The sequence below is a fragment of the Scardinius erythrophthalmus genome (genome assembly GCF_964197995.2).
Source record: "Scardinius erythrophthalmus genome assembly, chromosome: 5".
Taxonomy (NCBI): domain Eukaryota; kingdom Metazoa; phylum Chordata; class Actinopteri; order Cypriniformes; family Leuciscidae; genus Scardinius; species Scardinius erythrophthalmus.
The window spans coordinates 51,990,567-52,013,706 of NC_138225.1; the positions used below are offsets into that span (position 1 = coordinate 51,990,567).

Sequence of the window (23,140 nt, forward strand, 5' to 3'; positions counted from 1 at the left end):
GTGATCTAATGTTTAGAAGACCTAGCTTTAAAAATTGTTTTTGATTACCAATAGCAACATTTTCTGGTTTAATAACAATTAGATTTTTTCTAGATCCTGCAGTAGATTTATGATTTGATCTCACTAAACAAGGAATAGACACAGTTTCTATGCAATGTTCTAAACTATTTATATCAGTTAAATTGGTGCAGCAGAGACTATGATTTGGACTTTTGGTTACTAGTCAAAAGGTATTTAACATTTTGGAGATGTTATCTGACAGAAGATCCGATCCGAATCTGCTTGGGTGTAAGCCATCAGCACGGTAAAGCCTAGGACGCTCCCAAAACAGATTCCAATTATTTACAAAGAGAAGTTTCTGCTCATTGCACCATGACATTAACCATTCATTAAGCGCAAATAATCTACTAAACTTTTCATGACCTAGTCGGTACGTGGGAAGCGGTCCTGACACAATAATCGTTATATCAGGCGATGTGCTGCGTACCGTATCGATCAGATTCCTGAAGTCTTTCTTCAGAACCTCCGTCTGGCGCAGTCTGATGTCGGCCCCTCCCGCGTGCAGGACAACAGTTCCGACGCGCTCGTTCAAAATCTCGGGAACGTGAGCAGCGATTTCAGAAACACGAGCACCAGGAAAGCAGTGACTATGCACCTTACTTTTATTTAACGTAGCGTGTACGTGTCGAACGATGGAATCGCCGATGATCACAGCATCGCGTTCTGTTTCGCGAAGAGGGGAGAAGCGGTTTTGTGTGGATATCTCGAAAACCGGGAGGGTCGGAGAGAGTTTTCTTGGTCTAGACCCGGCTCGCGTCTTCCGCTGCGGAAAAATCCAGGCTTCGTGATGGCATGTTGGAGCCGGAGTGAACGAGACCATGGCTGATCGCGACCTCGACGTTCGGGACCGATGTTGAGGAACGCACGGAGTAGACGAGGTCGGAGTCATCGGGTTAGTAACGTTAGTCTCTGATTTGTGTGCCTCGGCACGTGATGTTTCAAGAGCTAACCGCCGGTCTATCAGCTCGGCTTTTCTTACTAAAAGGTCGTGGATCTGTTTCTCAACAGCTTCCAGCTCAGACTGCACCGCGTGCAGCTCAAATGTGTCCTCACCTGCACCAAAAGGTAGACTACTTACATTTGATATATTCGCCATTTTAACAGATGGACAGTAAGTTAAGTTAGCAACGACGCTACCAATGGTGCTATCAATATTAATACTAATTTATGGCTTAAGTCTTGGATATAATCCGTCTTTTCAGTGGTATGGGTGTAGAGTAGACGCACGATAGGCGAAAAAATGTTTGTTTGTAAATGAGTGCGGAGAAGACGCGTTCAGCCGTGATCCACGGACGTAACCTATAAGAGTATCCAGCGTTGGATCACTAGGCTTGAGACGCGTCTGCTCAACAATCCGCGTTATAACTATGAGGTGAGGAAAAGTAGAAAATGTTCGTTGTAAGTGAGTTTAAAGAGAAATCAAGAATTATAAATCAATCGATGGAGCTCCAAAGACAACAACGCGCTCAGACGCGACGCAGATATGTAGATCTGCAGGCTGGGCGACACCTAACATGGCCTCTGGGCGACCCCCACGTGTGTAGTCCACTGTAAGCCTCTCTGAGCATGTGTCTTTCCCTCGGCAAGCTACCTTGCCACCCCTGGGTTTGAAATATTCCACCTGCAGCTGGACACCCCAGTGATTCTCAATATACAGCCCCCTGGGGTCATGTGTATTCCAAGTCCCCCCCTTCGGGCTGGGCATAATTGCATATTTCCACTGATATATGCTTCCTAGTGTTCCTTGGCATAATTCCAGCAGCCATTAAAAACTATCCCTTTCATGTTAATGTTGTTTTTTCATTGTTTACATGTTTAAATATTCTGAGAATGCATAGTTTTAGTTCTAATGTTTAATGTTTAAACTGCAATAAATGCATTAAAACTTTTTTTTTTTGGCAGCCATTTTGTTTTTATTGTTTATGCCAAAACAGTGATGTTTACAACGTGTTATATGGCAGAAATGGATTCAGCACCTAAAAATCATATAGAAACAACACTTGAAGTACTTTTCCTCAAAAATGCCTACTGCATCCTATCCAGGGCTATTTATCTATTTTGGGACCTGACTAGTATTATGAAATGTAGTTTTAAGAGTTTTTCAGGCGAGAATGTAGTTGTTTAAAGCTCAAATCTGTGGTTTATTTATAAAGATTTATGAAAATTTTATCCAGGTTGTGAGATGCAGGCGATCACCGGGCGCTCGGTGCTCATGTACCCCGCCTGGAACAGCCTTTCTTCGGGCTAGTCGTTCTGACGTTTGCCGCTGACTCTGGCGTCTCTGTAGTATTTGTATGTTTGACTGAATTGTTTGCTTTATTTGTATAGCTTCTTGTACCTTTTACTTACACTTTTATAATGGCTAATATTGATAAAACTGAAATTTAACAAAAAGAGACCGGGTTGAGTTTTGTCATTTTAAATTTTAATACAACGAAGAAGATGATCTTTAATGTTGTTTACTGCAACATCTGTTGTTTAGTACAAATGCACATATTGCCTTGACCATATTAAAATGTTTAATATTTTTATATTATATTTAAACGAAAAGAGGCAGGGTTGTGTTTTATATTTCGTTTTGTTATAAATAGGCTAACGTTATATGCAGTGAATATGATCAATACGCGTTGCCTGAACCACATTTGTGTGGCTATAATGTTTAAGATTTCTTTAAATGAAAACGAAAAGAGGCAGTGTGGTGTTTTATAACATATTTCGTTTTATTGTTGCCTAAAATATACATACAGAGATAACCGGAGTAGCAGAGCGAGCTGAGTGACGCGCGCTGTTCAATTTGCACAATAACCGGACTCGCGTCCTTAACCCATATATGGATTGGCCAGAAGATGGGCGGGGTTGGGATTTCCCAAGATTTTCCAAGATGGCGCCGCCCATACCCCCCATAAACGGCCTCAAAACCGTTCTTCAGAAAGTCTATGGGTGACGTCACAGACGCTTTGTCCATATTTTTTACAGTCTATGGTTCAAACACGCCCTGTACTCCACACATACTAAGCCGTGTTAAATTTGAAGAATACTGTTCGACAGAACGGCTTGATTTGTTACCACAGTTATCTGCGTGCTTCCTCAGCGATGAAGTTCCACATTTGCTGCTATCCAACACGAAAATGCAGCAAAGCCTTTCACAATATTTTCTTCGGATAACTTCAAATTTCTCCCTCACACTGGACTTGATTTTTGATGACGTATTGTCGACAACTTTACAATCTCCACTTGCTATTCTTTTCTTCAGCCCCTCAGCATCCATCTCGACGACTGCAAGCAGATTGCGCGCGCGGTTATGATGAATTTTTAAAAGTGAAAGTAGCCTAGGTAACGTTATAGATCCTGGGAGGGCGTGGCGCGTGGGCACAAATAAACTGATGTGGATTTTAAATTATTTTATCAACTTGAAATACAGGCATATTTTTGTAGATGTGTTCCTAAAAATATATATTTTTACGTTTGCATGTGATTGTTTTAAACACGTGTTTAGACCTGTGTTTCCCCCGTGTCCGACCCGACCCGACCCGCACCCGTATCCGACACAGTTGGATATTTTTCACCCGTTTGAGCAAAATTTGCAGGTCACCTGTCAACCCGTGCAAGACTCTGCCGTGGGGCGGGAACATGTGTGACTTTGCCATGCACACTTACTAGAGCGTCTCATTCTAGTGTTAAATGCTGAGGACTCGAGTCTACATGCCTCAGAAGGACCCGTGTACAGGGCCACTTTTCAGCCCAGGAGTTTCAGGCCCACGACCGGCCCACTTTTTCCATGGTGGAAGTCAGAATTAGCACTTTTTCTAAATTGGATAAATGAAGCAAAAGTTCAGCTTGTAGTATTGTGTAGTTTGTATTAATACCATGGGTTAACAAATAATTTAGCCTAAAGGTTAAATAATAATTCACTCAGACTTTAAGCAATTGCGACTTTATATCACACAATTCTGACTCTATATCTTGCAGTTCTGACTATAAGCAATTGCGACTTTATTTCATGCAGTTCTGACTTTATATCTCGCAATTCTGACTTTATAACACACAATTGCGACTTTATAACACGCAATTCTGACTCTATATCTCGCAATTCTGATTTAATAACACGCAATTGCGACTTTATTTCACGCAATTCTGATGTAAACTCGCAATTGTGAGATAAAAAGTCGCAATTATCTTTTAAAATGTTTTATTCTGTGGCGGAAACAAAGCTTCCATACCTCCTGGCCTCTTCCTCCCATCCATCCTCCCTGACGTGTACCGTCACTGTAGGGCCGGCCCAGCTATCGGCAGGCGCCGGCGGTGCCGCGGTAGCCTACCTGAGAAAACGTTTTGGAGAAGACGGGCTATGGACCCAACCAACGCATATGCGACCATTTTTTGAGAATGTGCGAGTTAAAAATTTTTGTGGTCGCATTTGTGCGAGTGCATGGTCATGTACTACTCAGTTAAATTCAGGCATGAATTTTCCTGCATTGAACTTGTTTTAGCGCCCGCCAAAGTGAATTTTTGTCCCGCCGAAGTCTTATTTGATCGGTGAGTAGGCTAATGATGATGAACTGCTGCACTTGTGACAGGGCGCATGTTTAACTGAAAGAATGAGCAGAGAGAGAGAGACCCGGTCGCGCACGCGCACTCTCTCTCTTCAGAGCCAGGCGAAAGTGTAAACAAGACTTCACCGTCTCCAAACTAAGCGCTGTCTTGCTCTCTCTCCCCGCACACATTAATCAAAATAAATCGACACGGTGGTAAAAGGTCGGCAGACCAAAGTTTCATGTGGAGCATTCGGAGATTTTTTTTTTTTCTGAATTACCGCTGGGTATGAATTGTGCTAAATAAGTTGCCTTATCTTCTCTGAAAAGCGTTCCGGACATTCAGCTGACATAAAACAACACTTTTATTAAACGAAAAAAAAAACTATCCAGTGATGAAATGTTTTCTGTGTTGACACAAATCTTGGATGTCCATGTCCTAACTGCTGGGATAATCACACAACGCCCATGACACGTCCAATTCACGAACTAATGACTCATTTGAACCGATTCATTTTAATGAATTGTTAAAACAACTGATCTTTCCAACAGTGAACTCAGGAGACGTCTGAATCGGTGTATAACTAACCAGTAACACTTTACAATAAGGTTCTATTTATTACATAAATTACATAAAAAGTACAATTTGCTTACTCAAGCTTAAGCTTTAAAATAAATAAAACCACTTGTTTTTTTGAAAAGAATATGACTATATTTTTTCCACACAGTGCTATCAAGAATCGATAAGAGAATCGTTAAAGAATCGGATCGATAATCAGAATCGTCAGTGGCATTATTATTATTATTGATAAAATCGTATCATTTCCCATCCCTATGTGAAGACAGTAAAATTATAATCAAACATTAAAGAACATACATGTTTTTTTAATAGTTTTTTTTGAGAGTTAAAAGATTAAAACATTTTGCTAACATGAGGTCTTGTGTCACTGTCAGTCTTTTTACATCATTGCAAAACTAGGGTATGCAGATTAAGACCACAATTCATCAGCATGCATTGATTAATCCCATGGCATGTAGAAAAAAAAAAAAAGGTGCGACCAAATCATATGCTGGTGCGACCAACTGAGAAAGTTGGTAGCACCAGTGCAACCAGTGGAAAAGTTAGTCAGGAGCCCTGGTAGGGGAGGGTAGAATTCCCTCACATGGTACAGCCCATGAAGAGGCTGCGCGCTGCGGTGTCAGATTGCGGAACGTGTGTAGCCTAATGTAACTAACGTGACATTGAAATGTGAAAAAAAATAAAATAAATCCTCGACCGGCCCAAAAGTGAAGCGGCCCACCGGGAATTCTCCCGAATATCCCGATTACCCACTCCGGCCCTGCCCGTGTAACTTCATTTTCCAGTTGAGTGCACAAGCCTTTCAAAGTAAACTCATTTGACCGCTGTGTGCGCACCGTCTGCGCGGTCACAAAAATTGGGCTGCAAGCGGATCCTCCTGATGATGAAAATTACGTCACGCGGACGCCAAAGTAAACTTGATAAAACAGTTAATCGCCTTGATGCTGTTCCTGGTGGTGTTTAGCTCTTCACAGTGGCGTAGCGGACGGGCACGCAGGGCATATTACATTACTGTTATTATTATTATTATTAGGCTACTTTTATCATTAATATTACAGTTCATTTGCCCCGCAATAATTTCATAGCGCATCACCGCATAACTGACGCACTGTGAGGATAAAAGATTAGATTAGCTTACTTCTCATTTCAAAGACAACTTTTTGAACACAAAACACTTCTTGATTCATGAAAATATGCATTTTTTTCGCTAGGGGCCACAAGATAAGTATTAAAGGGGTGATGAACTGAGAAATCAAAATTTCCTTGAGCTTTTGACATATAAGAGATCATCATACTATAATAATATACTGTAAGTTTCAGAACTGAAAACTACCTTGTTAGTCCAATAAAAGCTTTTATAGACATCAGGCTCAGCAAACGACTCGTTTTTCAAAGTGGGGAACTATGACGTCAAAGAGGATAAAACACCTCCTCCACAAAAGAAGATCAACGCCTACTTCAACACGGCCTGTTTAGCCCCGCCCACCGATTCGCCTAAACATGCTAACATAGGACGACATGATAATTGCTAAACCGGATAGAGCTACTTCCAAGCAATAAACATGCTGTTTACTAAATATTGTGCAGTGCCTGTTTGTGGAAGAAGACAGTCTGCATAAGCTTCCTTCGGATTCCAGCATGGTTAAACTTTTTTAAATCAGTCAATCACAATTTCCCGACACGGATCTGCCAGCAACATGTAAGTAACCATGTGTACTCTAATGCCTGATCTGCGATCAGTTCAGTTCAGATATTTCTCTTAAAATCGTTCAATACTGTTTATGCTTCAGTGACTAAACGATCAACTTCACAATTTCTCGTAGTATTATGAAAATAATCTTTTTTAAACTGTTATTAAATTAAATACAGAAAGCGATCAAAGAACGATCCATTTCCAATCGCCCAAGCTGTCAATCAAACAGCACAGTTACCAAACTCGTGATGAAATAATGACACTGTTACACTACACAACGAAGCTCTTACTGTGTATTCACATCGTGTTTGCATTGTGATTTGGTGTAAGCATTTGTGAGAGTGCAAAAAATGCGTTGCAATGATAAGATCTTTATTCACGCGATCAACAGACTGTCTGTCATCTGCTCAGTGCTCATCATGCTGCAACCTTTCATGTGATGGAATAGATTTAAATATAATGCTTTAAACGATACTTTTCACGATTTATTAATCTCGATAGCTGTAGTAGTAAAAACGTAGTAAAAGTTTTCGAGAGAGTTCATATAATACTAGCTATTTCATATGCAAGCATGTCAGCCAATCACAGCAGTGGGCGTTTGCACTGCAGTCTCACAGCAGACACGCCCCTTAAAACAGAGCGTTCAAATCTGAAGCTGAAATTAGGCTTGGAAAAATGGCTTTTATTTATAAATTATGACAATTTTTGATGTAAAAATCATACTAACATTATAAGGGCACCCCAGGAAACATTATAAAATAATAAAACAATCCAGTTCATGACCCCTTTAAGAAAATAAATTAGATTAATGTCTCAAAATCATTTTTCTTTATCACCAGTTGCTTGCAAAATGATGGACAATGATTCACATTTTGTGCGCATCATTTCCTGTGACAATAAAACTAAGTAAATTATTAAATAAACAAGTAGGTAAATAAACAAGTAACAAGCAAACAAACTCGTGCTTAATTTTTTATGAATAATTTGCTGATGCAGGTACAAAAATACTTTTTCTTTAAAAAAAGTTAAATGTCACCATGGTGATAACCACAGCAACGGACAGGACAAAATAATTTGATATGTCAAAATAGTGTTGTAGTGTAAATGCAGACTAATAGACCTGCCACAGCAACATTGACAAGAAAATGGCTGAATACGAGGCTTCTACAGTTATAGATACTAAAACAACTTTTTCACATGTCCTTTATAAAGCAGTGTTTAATTAAAAAACATATTTGAGGGTATTTAGGAATGTATAATGTATTATTTACTTATGATATTAATTATTATGATTATAATTATATATATGAATAATTAACTTGTTTATTTTTTATTTTCGATTAGTGTCACACAGAACACTGGAGATGAAGTTCTTCAGAAGCTGATGCCTGTGGTTACAGCAACTAGATCAGCTTGGTAAGTCACACTGAGAACAAGCATCACTGTTAAAACATAACAGTTCTTACTTAACCCCCTGAGGTCGGCTATCGCGCCGGCGCGATAGGCTCGTTTTTTTTCGTATGAGTGCAAAAAAATAAATAAAAAAAATATATTAATTTTTATCTTATATGCTTGTGTTATACATCAATCGATCCTGTTTAGTGTGTATTTTTTTTGTGTATGCTCATAATAAAAACAAAGTGTTGTGCTTTTCGCCAAATAAAGAAAAATAAACATGATGCGAGCTCTGCCTACTCTCCGTCAGTGAAGTCAATTCTGAAACGCGTCCGAAAATGAACTGTAACTCAGCGAATACTCAGTCAAACAGGCATACAGTCACACAGGCATGAAGCTTGAATTATCTTCTTTCAAATGAAGTAATTTTTATAAAAAACAAATATTCACAGTTTATATAATATGTATGTAAAGAGAGAGATGTCAGTCGTTCTCATCTCAGCTAATTAAGTTTTAATGTGACTCCGCCTACGGAGACCGCGCTATTCAAACGCAAATGTGAGGCGATCCATACAAACCTGTGAAACGCCCACATCCGCTGGATAAGGCCAGTGAAACACTGGATGCGTGGCGTAAACGTCTCAGCTGCGTGGCGTAAACGTCTCAGCTGCGTGGCGTGTCCGTTTTTATTTCGGCTCCCATCCATGTTAACAGTTTAGAGTTTGCATACTGCCTGTGTGAGACGCGCGTCTCAGGCGCGGCACGAGCCACGTGGAAAACGCGTGCATTCTAGAAATAGAACCGACGCCTATTTTTCACGCGACACGCAAGCGTCTTGGAAGCGTTTCCATGCAAAATTGAATAGGAAAATCTGTTTATTTGTCATTTTGACACGAATACATATTAATAAATGTCCTTTTGATGTTTAAAAGTGTCTAGGTTTTGACATAAATGCAAATATAAATGTAATTTTACAAAATATGATCGATTTTCAAATACTGCTGTATTGAATGAACAGCTTTTAGCAAACTCTATTGCTATACTGAGATGAGGAATATATACTGTATGTGTTTTGTCAAAAATAAAGTCATCAACTAACTAATGAATCCTTTACTTTGAAATACGCATGATAAAATGTATACTTTGTTTAACATGTCTTTATTGAGTTTTCACATTTTTAGGACAAAAAAAAAAAAAAAAAAAAAAATTCACTCCCCAACCAAACCCCAGGCAGGCATATAGAAATACAAAATAGCAAGTTACAAAATTAGCTAGATTCTTCCTACATATAAAACTTCACACATCTAATGCATCTTCAATATTTCCACTTTTAAGAAAATTCAGAAACACCTCCCAGATGTTCGCAAATTCAGATGATTTCTTCTTTGTTATATATGTAAGCTTTTCAAGAGCCAAACAAGATGACAGGTTTCTTAGCCATAGTCCAAGAGAGGGGCAATCAGCCTTTTTCCAATATAAAGCAATAGATCGTCTGGCTTGCAGTAAACACAAATCCACCATTTTTCTCTCTTTTACAGACAAGGAACAATTTTCTGCATATAAATTCAATACACATAACATAGGACATGTCGTGACTTGAGAAGAAGTAAACTGAGAAATGCATTGGGTCACCTCATCCCAAAATTTCTGAATCTCCTCACATTCCCAAACACAGTGAAAAAATGTACCTGGGAATTTATTGCATTTAAAACAAAGATCTGGGATATTTGGGTTAAATTTGTTTAATCTTACAGGGGTTATATAGGTCCTCATTATCCAATTATATTGTAAAAGTCTAAGACGAGTATTTATGGTTTGTGTTTGCGACTTTAAGCAAATTGTATTCCACTCTTCTAATGAGATATCGTTTTTTACATCCTGAATCCAAGCTTGTCTTTTATTTTCACAGCTTTCTTTATTATTTTCTCTTAATATTTCATATAACTGAGTAATCCATCCTTTATTGTTGCAGTTTTGTAATGTCAGCTGTTCTAATGTTGACATTGGGGGTATTTTACCCAAATTCTTTGAATAGGAGAAAATAAAACTTCTAAGTTGCAAATATTTAAAAAAATGTTTCTGGGGTATGTGAAATTTTGCTACAAGTTTATCAAATGACATCAAGATATCATCTTCATATAAATCTGACAATCTAGAGACACCCTTATTCATCCATAATTTAAACCCCAAATCTTTTTTACCAGGGCAAAACTGGTCATTACCCCACAGAGGAGAGAAGCGGGAGAGACCTGGAAGATCCCCCAAAAATTTATGGGCTTCATACCAGATAGCAATAGTATTTTTAACAAATGGATTGTCTGTTCCTTTTATAAGTACTTTGAGTGGTGCTGAATATAAAAAACTATCGAGTGACAAGCCTTTTGTAGCTAACTTTTCCACCTGTAACCATGAAAAGTTTGATTGTTTAGAAAACCAAAACATCGCAGCTCTCAACTGAGCTGCCCAGTAATACCATAGAAAATTAGGCAACTGTAGCCCTCCTCTTTCATATGGCAAGTAAAGTAAAGAGAGTCTCAGTCTTGGCTTCCTATTACTCCAAATAAACCTAGAGAGAAGTCTTCTTAAATTTAGAAAAAACAAAGGAGGCGGAGGGAGGGGTATTGATTGGAAAACGTATAAGAATTTTGGCAAAATATTCATCTTGATCACATTTATTCTACCCATTAATGAAATAGGTAATGTCATCCAACGATTTGTCTCTTCAGATACTTTAGCCAGCAAAGGATTATAATTAGCCGGGCTAAGAAGTTTCAGTTTAGGAGTTATTTTGATTCCAAGATACCTAAATCCATTTACTGCATTTACAAATGGATGAGACAGCTTTGGATTCAATCTATCTTGTTCATTAAGAAACATAATTGACGATTTATCTTTATTTATTTTAAATCCAGCAAAACTTCCAAATTGACCTATAGTTTCTAAGAGAGCTGGAATGGATTTTTCAAGTTCTGATAAAAATATAATAGCATCATCCGCATATAAGGAGATATGATGTTCTATACTTTCAGTATATATACCCCGAATTGTTGGGTGTGACCTTATTGCTACTGCTAGGGGCTCCATAGCCATTACAAAAAGAAGAGGAGAAAGCGGCGAGCCCTGTCTGGATCCACGAGTAATTTTAAATGGGGGTGAGATTAGATTATTAGTAAGTACCATTGCAGATGAATCAATTAAAAGGATTTCCACCCAACGGCGGAAAGAGTCACCGAATCCAAATCGAGCTAATACCTCCATTAAATATGGCCATTCCAGTCTATCAAATGCCTTTTCGGCATCGAGAGACAGAATAGCCAAATCTGGATCATCATTGCCCGCATGTACTAGGTTAAGTACTCTCCTAACATTATGGAACCCCTGACGGTTTTTAATAAACCCATTTTGATCTGGATGTATCAGTTGGGGTAAAACCTCTTCAAGTCTCATTGCCAGTATCTTAGCAATGATTTTAGCATCTGAATTCAATAATGAAATTGGCCTATATGAGCCACAATTTATGGGTGGCTTTTCTGGTTTTAGAATAAGAGTGATCAGAGCACTTCTTAATGAAAGTGGCAGACAACCTTGTTGAAAGGCTTCCATAAACATATCTAATAATGGTGAAATTAATTTCTCTTTAAATTCCTTATAAATGTCAATTGGAATTCCATCTGGGCCCGCCGCTTTATTACTATTCATACTGTTTATAGCATTAACAATTTCTTCAAATTCTAACTCCCTATCAAGGTCCAATCTAGTCTCTTCCGAAATAGTGGGAATGTTCAATCCATCTAAAAAGATATTTTGATTAAAGGGGCTTGCGGGAAATTCTGATTGATATAGAGTTTCATAAAATGACACAAAGATGTTGTTAATTTCTCCTGGATCTGAAGTTATTTTCCCTTCACTATTCTTGATTTCATTAATGGTTCTTTCTGAAGCTAATTTCTTAAGCTGCCAGGCTAATAATTTACTAGGTTTCTCCCCCTGATCATAAAAAGTTTGTCTCAATTTTAATATACTATTTTCGGCTTTTAATGAAGAGAGTTCCTCATATTCCGCTTTAAGGGCTAATAGTTTTTGTTTAAGTTTTTTAGAATTATCTATTTTTATCACTTTCTCTAATTCTCTTATTTCAGCATCCATATTAATCATTTTTTGTTTAAATTTATTAAATTTAGAGCTGGTATAGCTAATCATTTGGCCCCTGATAAATGCCTTAAAGGCTTCCCACCTAATAATTGCAGAAGTCTGATCAGTATTTGTCGCGAAGTATAAAATGTATACTTTAGTTTTGAAAGACATTGACTAGTTTTGAAAAGATTATAAAGTATGTATGTGCATGCATATATATATATATGTGTGTGTGTATATATGAAGAGTTCAGATGCAAAAGCCTCTAAATGCCATCTGAAATTTTCTCCTAGAATGATCATTTTTATGAAGCTTGTATATTTAAGTTAGCTATAGGTGACACGTCACCTGAATGAATGGCTCATTAAGTATGCAGGGACGTAGTCTCACCAGGTGTGAACTACTACATATGCATGATGCTGTTGGAGCGTTTACGCCCCATCCGCATATTGGCTTTCCAAACTAAAAGTGTTTCACAAAACTAAAATCAATGTATCGTTTTTTGTGAATGATTAGGCAGGATGATTTTCATATCATTTTGAAGAAAAAACACTAGGCGATGAAATCCATTAGTCAAAAGTCTTATTGCCACATATTTAGTATGTGTTTTGTGGCCTTATTTCAGAAACTTTCATTTTTAGTTTTTTCAATAACCACGCATAAACATTATTCTCTCAAAAATGCAGACATGTACATTCTTGTTGCTCACATATTATGGTAGCCCTGTTTGTGCTAAATAGTGTGTAATTTTTTTTGCCATTAATATGTTTATAAGCAACTGAAAAAAGCACAAATGTCAGGGCATGTCTGAACATCTCAAGGACCCCAAAAACACCCCAGACCCCAGAGGGTTAAACATTATAAATTAATGGTTTAACAAAAAATATGAGTCACACTTCAGCTTTTAAACACTCCAGCTATCTGACCTGATTTGTAATCTACTTAACCGTTTTTTATGATATATGTGTGAGAAATTTATTTTAAAATATATGCATTTATAATGTATGTATATAAACATTTATATGTAGACTTTTTATATTAATTTAAATGTAATTTAAATGTTAATACATTTATATTTAGTGAAAAAACTGATGTTTTCAATGTATTTCTTTTTATCAGTTTTATATAATCTTTCTCCCTCACATAGAGACATAATCTCTTAGAATAACAGTTAAATATAACTTACTGATATATTTAATTCATTGTTTGAAAAAATAGATATTGCACAAATTATAAACACAATTAAGAAAAACAAAGATTTCTGTTTTGATCTGAGAGTGAAGAGTGTGTCATTGTTCTCTACAGGTTGGGTGATTGTGGTGTCACAGATGAAGGTTGTGCTGCTCTGGCTTCAGCTCTGAGATCAAACCCCTCACACCTGAGAGAACTGAGGCTGTATAAGAATAAACTAAGAGACTCAGGAGTGAAGCTGTTCTCTGCTGTACTGGCGAATCCTCACTGTAAACTGGAGGAACTGTGGTAAGATCATACGTGACTCTCACACATGAAACTGTCTCTGTGAATTCATAAAGTATAATCAAAATGGAATAAAATGCAGGGAAATAACTATTATTTCATAATAATAATTAGAAGCAAAGCTATTAAAACAACATGATCAAATTCATCAAATTATTTTTACATCTGTTCATAGGATGTAAGAGAATTAATATTTTTAAAGCGTTTGCACTATTTCTCCTGCTGTGAGTTCATGTGTTTGATCTGTAAATGACTGAACACATGAGCTGCTCCTCATTAAGGTGATTCTGCAGTGCTGATAGTCACACTGAAAAACACACTTTGCAGAGATGGCAAAAGTACTCACTTCCCGTACTCAAGTAGAAGTACAGATACTTGTGTTAAAAAATACTCTGGTAAAAGTACTGAATTAACTTCTTTACTCAAGTAAAAGTAACAAAGTGCAGGCTTGTAAATTTACTTAAATGTATAAAAGTAAAAGTAGCCTTGTGAATGACAACCATTTTTCATGCAAAGCTACCTGGACCACACAAATGTTACTAGAGTGCAATCTGAGAAACTTAAGTGGATATGGAAAAAAGGTTCTTTATATGCCATTCCCTTCATTTTAAACAGATGTCTGCCAATAGGCCTAAAACATTACATATATGATTATTGTGACAGAGACTGGGACTCCAGCTTAATAAGATTCTGACTGAGTAGCAAGATATGAATCCAGTTTCTCTTTTTTAATCTTCCCCTTAACATTTAAAGGAATGTATGTGTGTGTGCTCAAATATGACTTCTGGAACGGATAAAATATGATTTATTAAACAGACATTAATTAAGAAGTTTCCCATACTTTTAGAGTTACATCTAACAACCACTAGATGGCAGCAGCGTATAAGAAATTAACTGACAGCTCGTAAATCTCTGAACATGGAGTGCTAATAAAAATAAATGTAATATGTCAGGCTCACAATTTTTACAATTGAAGTGCTATAAAAGTTCAATGTGCATTGTATTAAAAAAAATCTTTATTGATATGCAAATAGACAATATCCAGCAAAAGAAAAATGGCAAGTGATGTATGCCCTCAAATCTGTAGATGTGCATGGATTTGTCCTGAATCCCTTCAAGAACTTGGGAGCAACTAGGGTATACAGACCTTCTATAATGCGTAACGTGTCATAACCTAATTGTGTGTTGGACAGTGAGTGAGTGAGTGAAAAAACGTGTTTGTGTGTGTCTGGGATGGACAGGGAGAGAGAAGAGACCACAAGTGATCAAATGTAAACCTCAAAGGATGATTGGGAATGTCTTGCTGCTTGTCTGCCGAATCTCTGGGATCTCCGTTTTCTTCATTTTCAATAATGTCGCCGTCCATACTACTATGTGCTAACGTTACCGCCATCAAGCCGCAATGATTTGCCGCGAATGAATGCCGCCGAATCTGTCGAGTCGACTTGTAGTGGAAAGTACCGATATTCGTGTTAAAAATGTAAGGAGTAAAAGTAAAATGTCGGCACAAAAATAAATAGTAAAGTAAAAATATCTGAAAAATGTACTTGAGTACAGTAACAAAGTATTTGTACTTCGTTACTTCCCATCTCTGACACTTTGACATTGTGATATACATTTAACACCCTTTACTTTAAACACACTCAGTCTCAGCACAGTCAGGATTAACACAGTCCATTCATTTTAATTTTAGGGGGAATCTGGAAACTGTAGAGATTTATCTCCAGGTTTAAAGTCTACCTCACGTCAATGTCACAGATTATGACCTGGAGAAACACTATAGTACATCGATGACACGTCAGTGAGTGTATTATTAATGAGGCTGGAGGCTCTTATCCTATGAGAAGACATTTCTCTTTTTCATGACAGCACATGGTGTTTTTCTATGACAGACGCTTCAAACTGCAAAATCACGCAGTAGTTTAGAGAGGCGTTCATGGGTCGCAAGTGTGTGTGTCCATGGTGCAAGAGTTGAGGGTGTTGCAGGCTTCCCCCGTGATGCTGTCAGGCTGAGACTCGCTGCGGGCGTTTGGTTGGCCAGAAACTACAGACACAATCAAACTGTGTGTGTGTGTGTGTAACAAGCGTTTTTCTGAGGAGAGCTACGAGAATATCTATCTTCTCTGTCACTATCTGTCCTGAAGGGACGTAGATTTGGGATCTACTCAACCGGTTTTTATGATATTTGTATGAGAAAATGATTATCATATAGATGCATTTATAGTGAATGTATATAAACATCTATACTGTTAAAGGGAAAATATAGATTGTGTTCAATGATTTGGTAGGAATTTAACTCTCCGCTGTAAAATCCTCCAGTTTCCCCCTGATATGTAGTGAGAGCCGGCATGGGCCGCTGACAGATGACTGTTGCTCGTCCCTCTCTCTCTTCTGTCTTGCTCTGCCACACACATATGCAAGATTGTAAGCACTTACCATTGTCATGTGACTCGATTACATAATTTTGAAACTGTTGTGTAAAGTCATTCAAAAAATGAGCGCGCGCACAAGAAGCAAATTACACACGTAATTTTGTGTGTATTTGACCATTAAAATGCCACGAAGCGGAACACTGTCAGGCGACACAAGCCATTGTGTGAGTGCCGATTTGAGTTCTAATGTGTTTTTAAATCATCAGGCACGTCCCTTCCTTATTGTTCATTTATCCGTGCTTCTTAAAGGTAGGGTAGGTAGGATTTTTCTAAAAAACTTTTTTTCACATTTGTTTAAACTGTCTTTATATACCAATACATAATTAAAATGTAAGTGCTCTGAAAAAGAGAGTATAAAAATCGAGTGACTGTAGACCTTTTAATCTGCAATAAACACAGCTCATTATTTCCATCTGGGACAAAACAATTGATTGGTTTGGGCGACTGTCACTCACTCTCGCAACCATGGTTACCACCCTGTTGCTACAAGATCTGCCCATATGCGCGCGCACCCGTTTGATTTGAGGAGTGCAAGAGAGACGCAGAACCTGCGAAGAGTAAAATTATGGCAGAGAAAGAGCATTCAAAATTCAAAGCACCTGCATATGCAGTCAGCGAAGGCAAACAAGGCAAAAACTACTTCCTCGGACCCTGGTTGCCCGCACTCTTGAACGACCTCCTCTGCTTCGCCCTCGACCCCGGACCTGTCCTCGAACCGACGATGCGGTACTTGTCTCCGGAGTGTAACGTTAGTCCTCATCAGAGTCAACAATGTTTTCATCATGGAAACTCTGCAAAATACCGTAGGCTATATGTTATGAATCTTACACGAAATTCACCTTCATCACAGTGTAACTGATGGTAATGGAAAAACGCGTATCAATGCAAACTGTTTTTAGCTTTGCCTTATATAGCTCGTTACCTATAAATATAGCTCGTAACCGAATCAAACAAAATACATTTTAAACTTTACCAGTATCGATATGCTAGCTTGATAGTGAGTAGCTGTCATGATCCTGCCTTCCTGTCTCTTATTTTCCCTGGTCTTGAGGCAGGATCATGACAGGCCCATGTTTTATGTGCAAGCACATGGCCATTTGTTTGGGCCATGTGCTTGTGTTGTCTCGTCACCTAGTCCCGCCCCCTTGTTATCCTCGTTTTGTCATTATTGCTTCACCTGTGTCACCCGTTTCCCTCATTAGTTTCTCCCTATTTAATCCCCTCATGTTTTCTGTCCTGTGTCGGTACATTGTCTAACTTAGTGTGAAACATTGCTTGTTATACCCTGTGAGTACTTTGTCAAAAGACCTGTTAATCAGTATTGTGAGTTTGTTTTCTGTCATCGTCAAGTCAGAGTCTAGTCTTTGTTTATTACTTTGTCTTAGTCTAAGTGACCTCTCCTCGTTCCTGTTTTGCCCCCTCGTGGGTTTTGTTTTCTGTTTCGTGTCCAAATAAACCTTGAGTGTCTGCACCTCGTCTGCGTTTGGGTTCTCTCCTTCAATCCCATGACAGAATGTACCGACCAACTTCGAACCCAGCAGACAGAAGGTCCTCGCCCGTCGAGTCCCAAGCAGACCTTCTAATAGAATGGTGGCACAAGACGAGCTCTGACGTCAGAATCGGCAAGCTGCCGATTCCTCCTCAGGGAGAAAGGACCATTAAGGAGTACGCTCGGGTCGCTCATGAGAAGAGACTCTTCCTTCCTGACATCCTTCTCAACCGCTACTTCATTGCGGGTCTCAACGCTCCTCTGCCTCTGGCTGAACGGGAGAGGTTGGTAGACCGCTACTGCAAGCGCTGTTCCAGAGCCCGCTACTGCAAGCGCTGTTCCAGAGCCCGCTACTGCAAGCGCTGTTCCAGAGCCCGCTACTGCAAGCGCTGTTCCAGAGCCCGCTACTGCAAGCGCTGTTCCAGAATCTGCTGCGAGAGTTGTGGCTGATCTAGCCGCTAAAGAGGTTCTGCAAGCAGTTTCTGCCCGAAAGGAGATGCCTGTTATTGTTGCTGCCAAAACTTTGTCTGATTACCTGTCTAGTCTGGCCAAGATCCTTGAAATTCCTGTCATGTCCTCAAGTCCTGTGCCCACAGCTGAGGAGAGTGCTGTTTCCAGGGCAGCCGCCGAGAGCACTGGGTCCGAGTCTGCTTCAGAGAGCGAAGGTTCCGAGTCTGTCTCTGAGAACGGGGATCCTGTCCCAGCTAATGTGTCCAGCCCTGTCCCTGCTAAGGAGTCCAGCCCTATCCCAGCTGACGGGAGGATGCCCGTGTCCAGCCCTGTCCCAGTTAATGTGTCCAGCCCTGTCCCAGCTAATGTGTCCAGCCCTGTCCCAGCTAATGTGTCCAGCCCTGTCCCAGCTAATGTGTCCAGCCCTGTCCCAGCTTCACAGTCTGCATCTTTCTCCGCTCCCTTACCACCTGCCACACCCATTGTCTTCACTCCGCTGCCGGCTGTAGCGGTCCCCTCTGTCACCCGACCCCTGTTTGTCTCCCCGGACGCCCCTGTCTCCACTTCACCCCGGACTGTTTCCCCCAAGACTGTTCCTCGTGTGTCCCCATCCAAACCTGCCCGGATTCCTTGTCCACAGCCCTCGTCCAGAAGACCCAAGACCACAGTCCCACCCACCTACCCTGGACATTCCCCCATGAACTTTGTTGTTCCTCCGCCCCCCATCCCGTGTTTGTTATTTTTATTGTTTCATCCCAACCCTGTTGTCGTGTTTTCGTGTCTGCCGTTGTTGGTTTTTGTCATGTTTTGTTGGTTTGTGTCCATGTCTCAGTCCGTCATGTCACGTGTTTAGTGTTCCCTTAGGGAGCGTCTGGAAGCCGCTCCTTAAGGGAGGGGTTCTGTCATGATCCTGCCTTCCTGTCTCTGATTTTCCCTGGTCTTGAGGCAGGATCATGACAGGCCCATGTTTTATGTGCAAGCACATGGCCATTTGTTTGGGCCATGTGCTTGTGTTGTCTCGTCACCTAGTCCCGCCCCCTTGTTATCCTCGTTTTGTCATTATTGCTTCACCTGTGTCACCCGTTTCCCTCATTAGTTTCTCCCTATTTAATCCCCTCATGTTTTCTGTCCTGTGTCGGTACATTGTCTAACTTAGTGTGAAACATTGCTTGTTATACCCTGTGAGTACTTTGTCAAAAGACCTGTTAATCCGTATTGTGAGTTTGTTTTCTGTCATCGTCAAGTCAGAGTCTAGTCTTTGTTTATTACTTTGTCTTAGTCTAAGTGACCTCTCCTCGTTCCTGTTTTGCCCCCTCGTGGGTTTTGTTTTCTGTTTCGTGTCCAAATAAACCTTGAGTGTCTGCACCTCGTCTGCGTTTGGGTTCTCTCCTTCAATCCCATGACAGTAGCCTACTAAAAGCCATCTTATTTGTTTATATTTATAGTGATAAAGTTAGGTATTTTATTACATGTGATTCTGACATGATGTCACTGCATGCACTGCGCTCCTCTCCACTCGTCTCAGGTAAATAAATGCGTCTTCCAGCTGAGCCTGAGCGTTTGGCGTCGCGTTCATGTGTTTTGGGGGCGTGGCTTTGGAAGGAGCCCAGAAGGGAGGGGGTGGAGTGAATGGAAATAATGAGCTGTGTTTATTGCAGATTAAAAGGTCTACAGAGACTCGATTTTTATACTCTCTTTTTCAGAGTACTTACATTTTAATTATGTATTGGTATATAAAGACAGTTTAAACAAATTTGGAATTTTAAAATTTTTTTTTTAGAAAAATCCTACCTACCCTGCCTTTAATCACTCTAAAGTTTCAATAACTTTAAGCAATTCGCTCAAAATCTTTACAAATACATTAAGCTCACACATGTACAGACACACACACACACACACACACACACACACACACTAGGGCTGGAACGATGCACCTATCTCCCGATTCAATATTATCACGATACTTGGTTGCCGATACAACATGTATTGCGATTTTTAAGAATTGCGATTTGCGATTGTTTCTATCAAAAGCTGATTTGCTCTATTTTGATCACTACCGTAGACATCAGTGTTTATATTTGAACTTTAAACTTTTATCTAGGTTTGGGAACTGAAAATCGGTCCTTTTCCAGAACCGTTAGTGTTTTTGAAAAATACCGGAACCGTGCGAAATTCGGTGCGAAGTTTCGGTTCCGAAAACGGTTGTGGTGCGATGTGCGGGCGAAGTGCTGAGAGCTTATCCTTTAATAGCGACGTACACCTCATGAATATCAAATGAGTAGGTAATGAATGCACTGGCCCTCGCGCTACTCATATACGTTTTTCATCAGATATCAACAGAGAGAGAGAGAGAGAGAGAGTATAAAGACAGTGGAGCTTCAAGATTAAGATTTAGATTAGATTTTCCTTTGTCATTGAGAGGAAATATGTTTCCACCATAGGTGCGTACATAATACAAACACACATAACATATTAGGAACATGAACATATAAAAAAAAAAAAAAAAAAAAAAAAGAGCATACCTGACGTATCAGTGGCCGATTTCCTATGTATTTTTAGAGCTCGTAACGATACAGGAACAAAACTCTTACTAAACTTGGCCTTTCTACACATCGGTAACCTATACCTACGGCCAGAAGGCAGAAGGATAAAATATGTATGAAGTGGGTGTTTTTTTGAGTCATTTAAGATTTTTTGTGCCTTTCGCAACGTGAATGTCGAGACAACATCTGATAAATAGGGAGTAGGGATACCAATAATTTTACTTGCTAAATGAGTTATCTTTAAGAATTTGTTCTTGTTGGTAACTGTAAGCATATGGAAAAAACAAATGGCACTATAAGTAAGAACTGACTCAATAATACTGCGATACAGATGCAGAAGAAGACGTGGCTGAACAGACAAGTGCCTAAGTTTATGAATAGCTGTCAGTCTTTGTTGACAGTGTTTGTAAACCCCTAGAGTGTGCTGGTTGAAACTGAGATTTTGATCCAAAATAATGCCAAGATATTTAAAATGCTCTACTCTCTCAACTATCTCTCCGTTAATGATAGTGCTAGAAGCATGGATCTGTGTTTTTGAGGTGCTAAAGACCAGTTCCTTAGTCTTTAAAATATTGAGGTGCAGAAAGTTATCATCACACCACGTACTAAAATGTGCTGTAGAACGTTGATAGTCCAAAAAAGAGTCCTCATTGTCCTCATTAAGCAGAGCAAGAATGGGTGTATCATCTGCATATTTAAAGTAATGAGTAGTTGTAAATGGACTCTGACAGTCATTTGTGTAGAGAATAAAAAGGAATGGGCTAAGTACGCATCCCTGAGGGGCGCCGGTATTAAGGACAATGGTTGGTGATAATGCACTGTCCACTTTAACCACTTGGGGTCTATTAGAAAGAAAATTGTGGATCCAATATATATTAGAGATGATGGGACTTGCATACTCTGTAGTTTCTTTATCACCTGATGACGCTGAATCGAGTTAAAAGCGGAACTAAAGTCATTAAAGAGAAGTCTGGCATAATTCCCAGAGATGTCCAGGTGTTGAAGTAGACAATGTAAGAGACAGGCCACTGCATCATCAGTACCTCTTTTCTGCTTATATGCAAATTGTAGACAATCTAGAGATGGTTTTCTCATGATTAATCTTTAAACGATATTGATCTCGATTCAAACACCCACGCGATCTTATTCCTAAATGACAAAAACTTCACACCGGAACATTCGAATCTGTTTGCGCTGTCGTTGAGAGAGTAGTTGTCGATATGAAACAGCTTTACTTTCACAGTCTTTTCAATCCTACAGTATCGATATTTCTGTGTTACAAATATTCAAATGATCACAGAAGTACTGAGATAAAAGTTTATAGTTTAAGTATAAACACTGATTTCTGCGGTAGCAACCAAAACAGAGTAAATCATCTTTTGAAAGTCTCTTCAAATAACGAGTGTATCGATTACATCTAATGCTTCAAAACATTCCGACTGTTAAAGCTGCAGTCTGTAACCTTTTTATGTTCAGAATTTTTGTTTTTGTCTTATCCTGAATCACTACAGTAAGGCCGTAATAAGCGTTTAGACTCGGACTGCTTTACACCGGTCAGTTCAGCACCGCTGCGGAGTAACGTTAGCCCAGTGCCTGCGTGACTCACCCGCAGCATAGACATAAACAGAGAAATAGCTCCGGCTACAATGTTCTCCCGCAAGACGCATGCAGTTCTGTTTATTAACTGATAGAGCGCTGATTCATCCAGTACTGAAACAAGTAAAGTCTTTATGAATCAATCATTCAAACCTATTTTAAAAATATTATGTTTCACCTGTCTGGATCTTACATGTTCAAGCATATTCTGCCCTTTCTGAGAGGGTATTCTCCACTGCTGGAGATACTATAAGCTATAGGAGAGGTCCCAAATTCTCCTAGAGAATGCAGAAATGTTTATTTTCCTTCAGAAAAATTATTTTTACAAAAATTGCTAAATAATGTTGAATTTGTTGACATTACCAGTATGTTAAACTCATTTGACAAGTATAAGAAAGAAATACACAAAGGATTATGCATTTCCTCCTTACTACTATGTTTTATTAGTTGTTTTAATCATTTTATTGAATGGGAACCGAAACTAGAATCGTTTGGCGAAACCGGAATTGGAACTGGAACCGAAAAATTTCTTACGATTCCCGAACCCTTCTTTTATCCCAGTACTTCTATTTAAGCTGTTTCATAACAACTCTCTCTGGGTCAGCGGCAGCGGCAACACAGATTTAAAATTAAACGATAGGATTTTGTCAGGTTTAATAGACAGACATAATGGATGTAGATCGTGTGATCTACATCCATTATGGATTTAATAGATTCCATTAAAATAGCTAGATCCGGTGGTGTTGTAGTTTTACTAACA

At 39.1% G+C, this 23,140-nt stretch overlaps 1 protein-coding gene across 2 annotated transcripts in view; it reads left to right on the forward strand.

The window, feature by feature from the left end:
- LOC308690613 (NLR family CARD domain-containing protein 3-like) overlaps window positions 1-23,140 on the forward strand; it is a 54,348-nt gene that overhangs the window by 15,264 nt on the left and 15,944 nt on the right. For both annotated transcript variants that reach the window (XM_081365189.1, XM_081365190.1), the window contains 2 exons: window positions 8,210-8,281; window positions 13,700-13,873. In XM_081365189.1, the coding sequence (XP_081221315.1) occupies window positions 8,210-8,281; window positions 13,700-13,873 (246 nt within the window). The remainder of the gene's footprint in view (window positions 1-8,209; window positions 8,282-13,699; window positions 13,874-23,140) is intronic.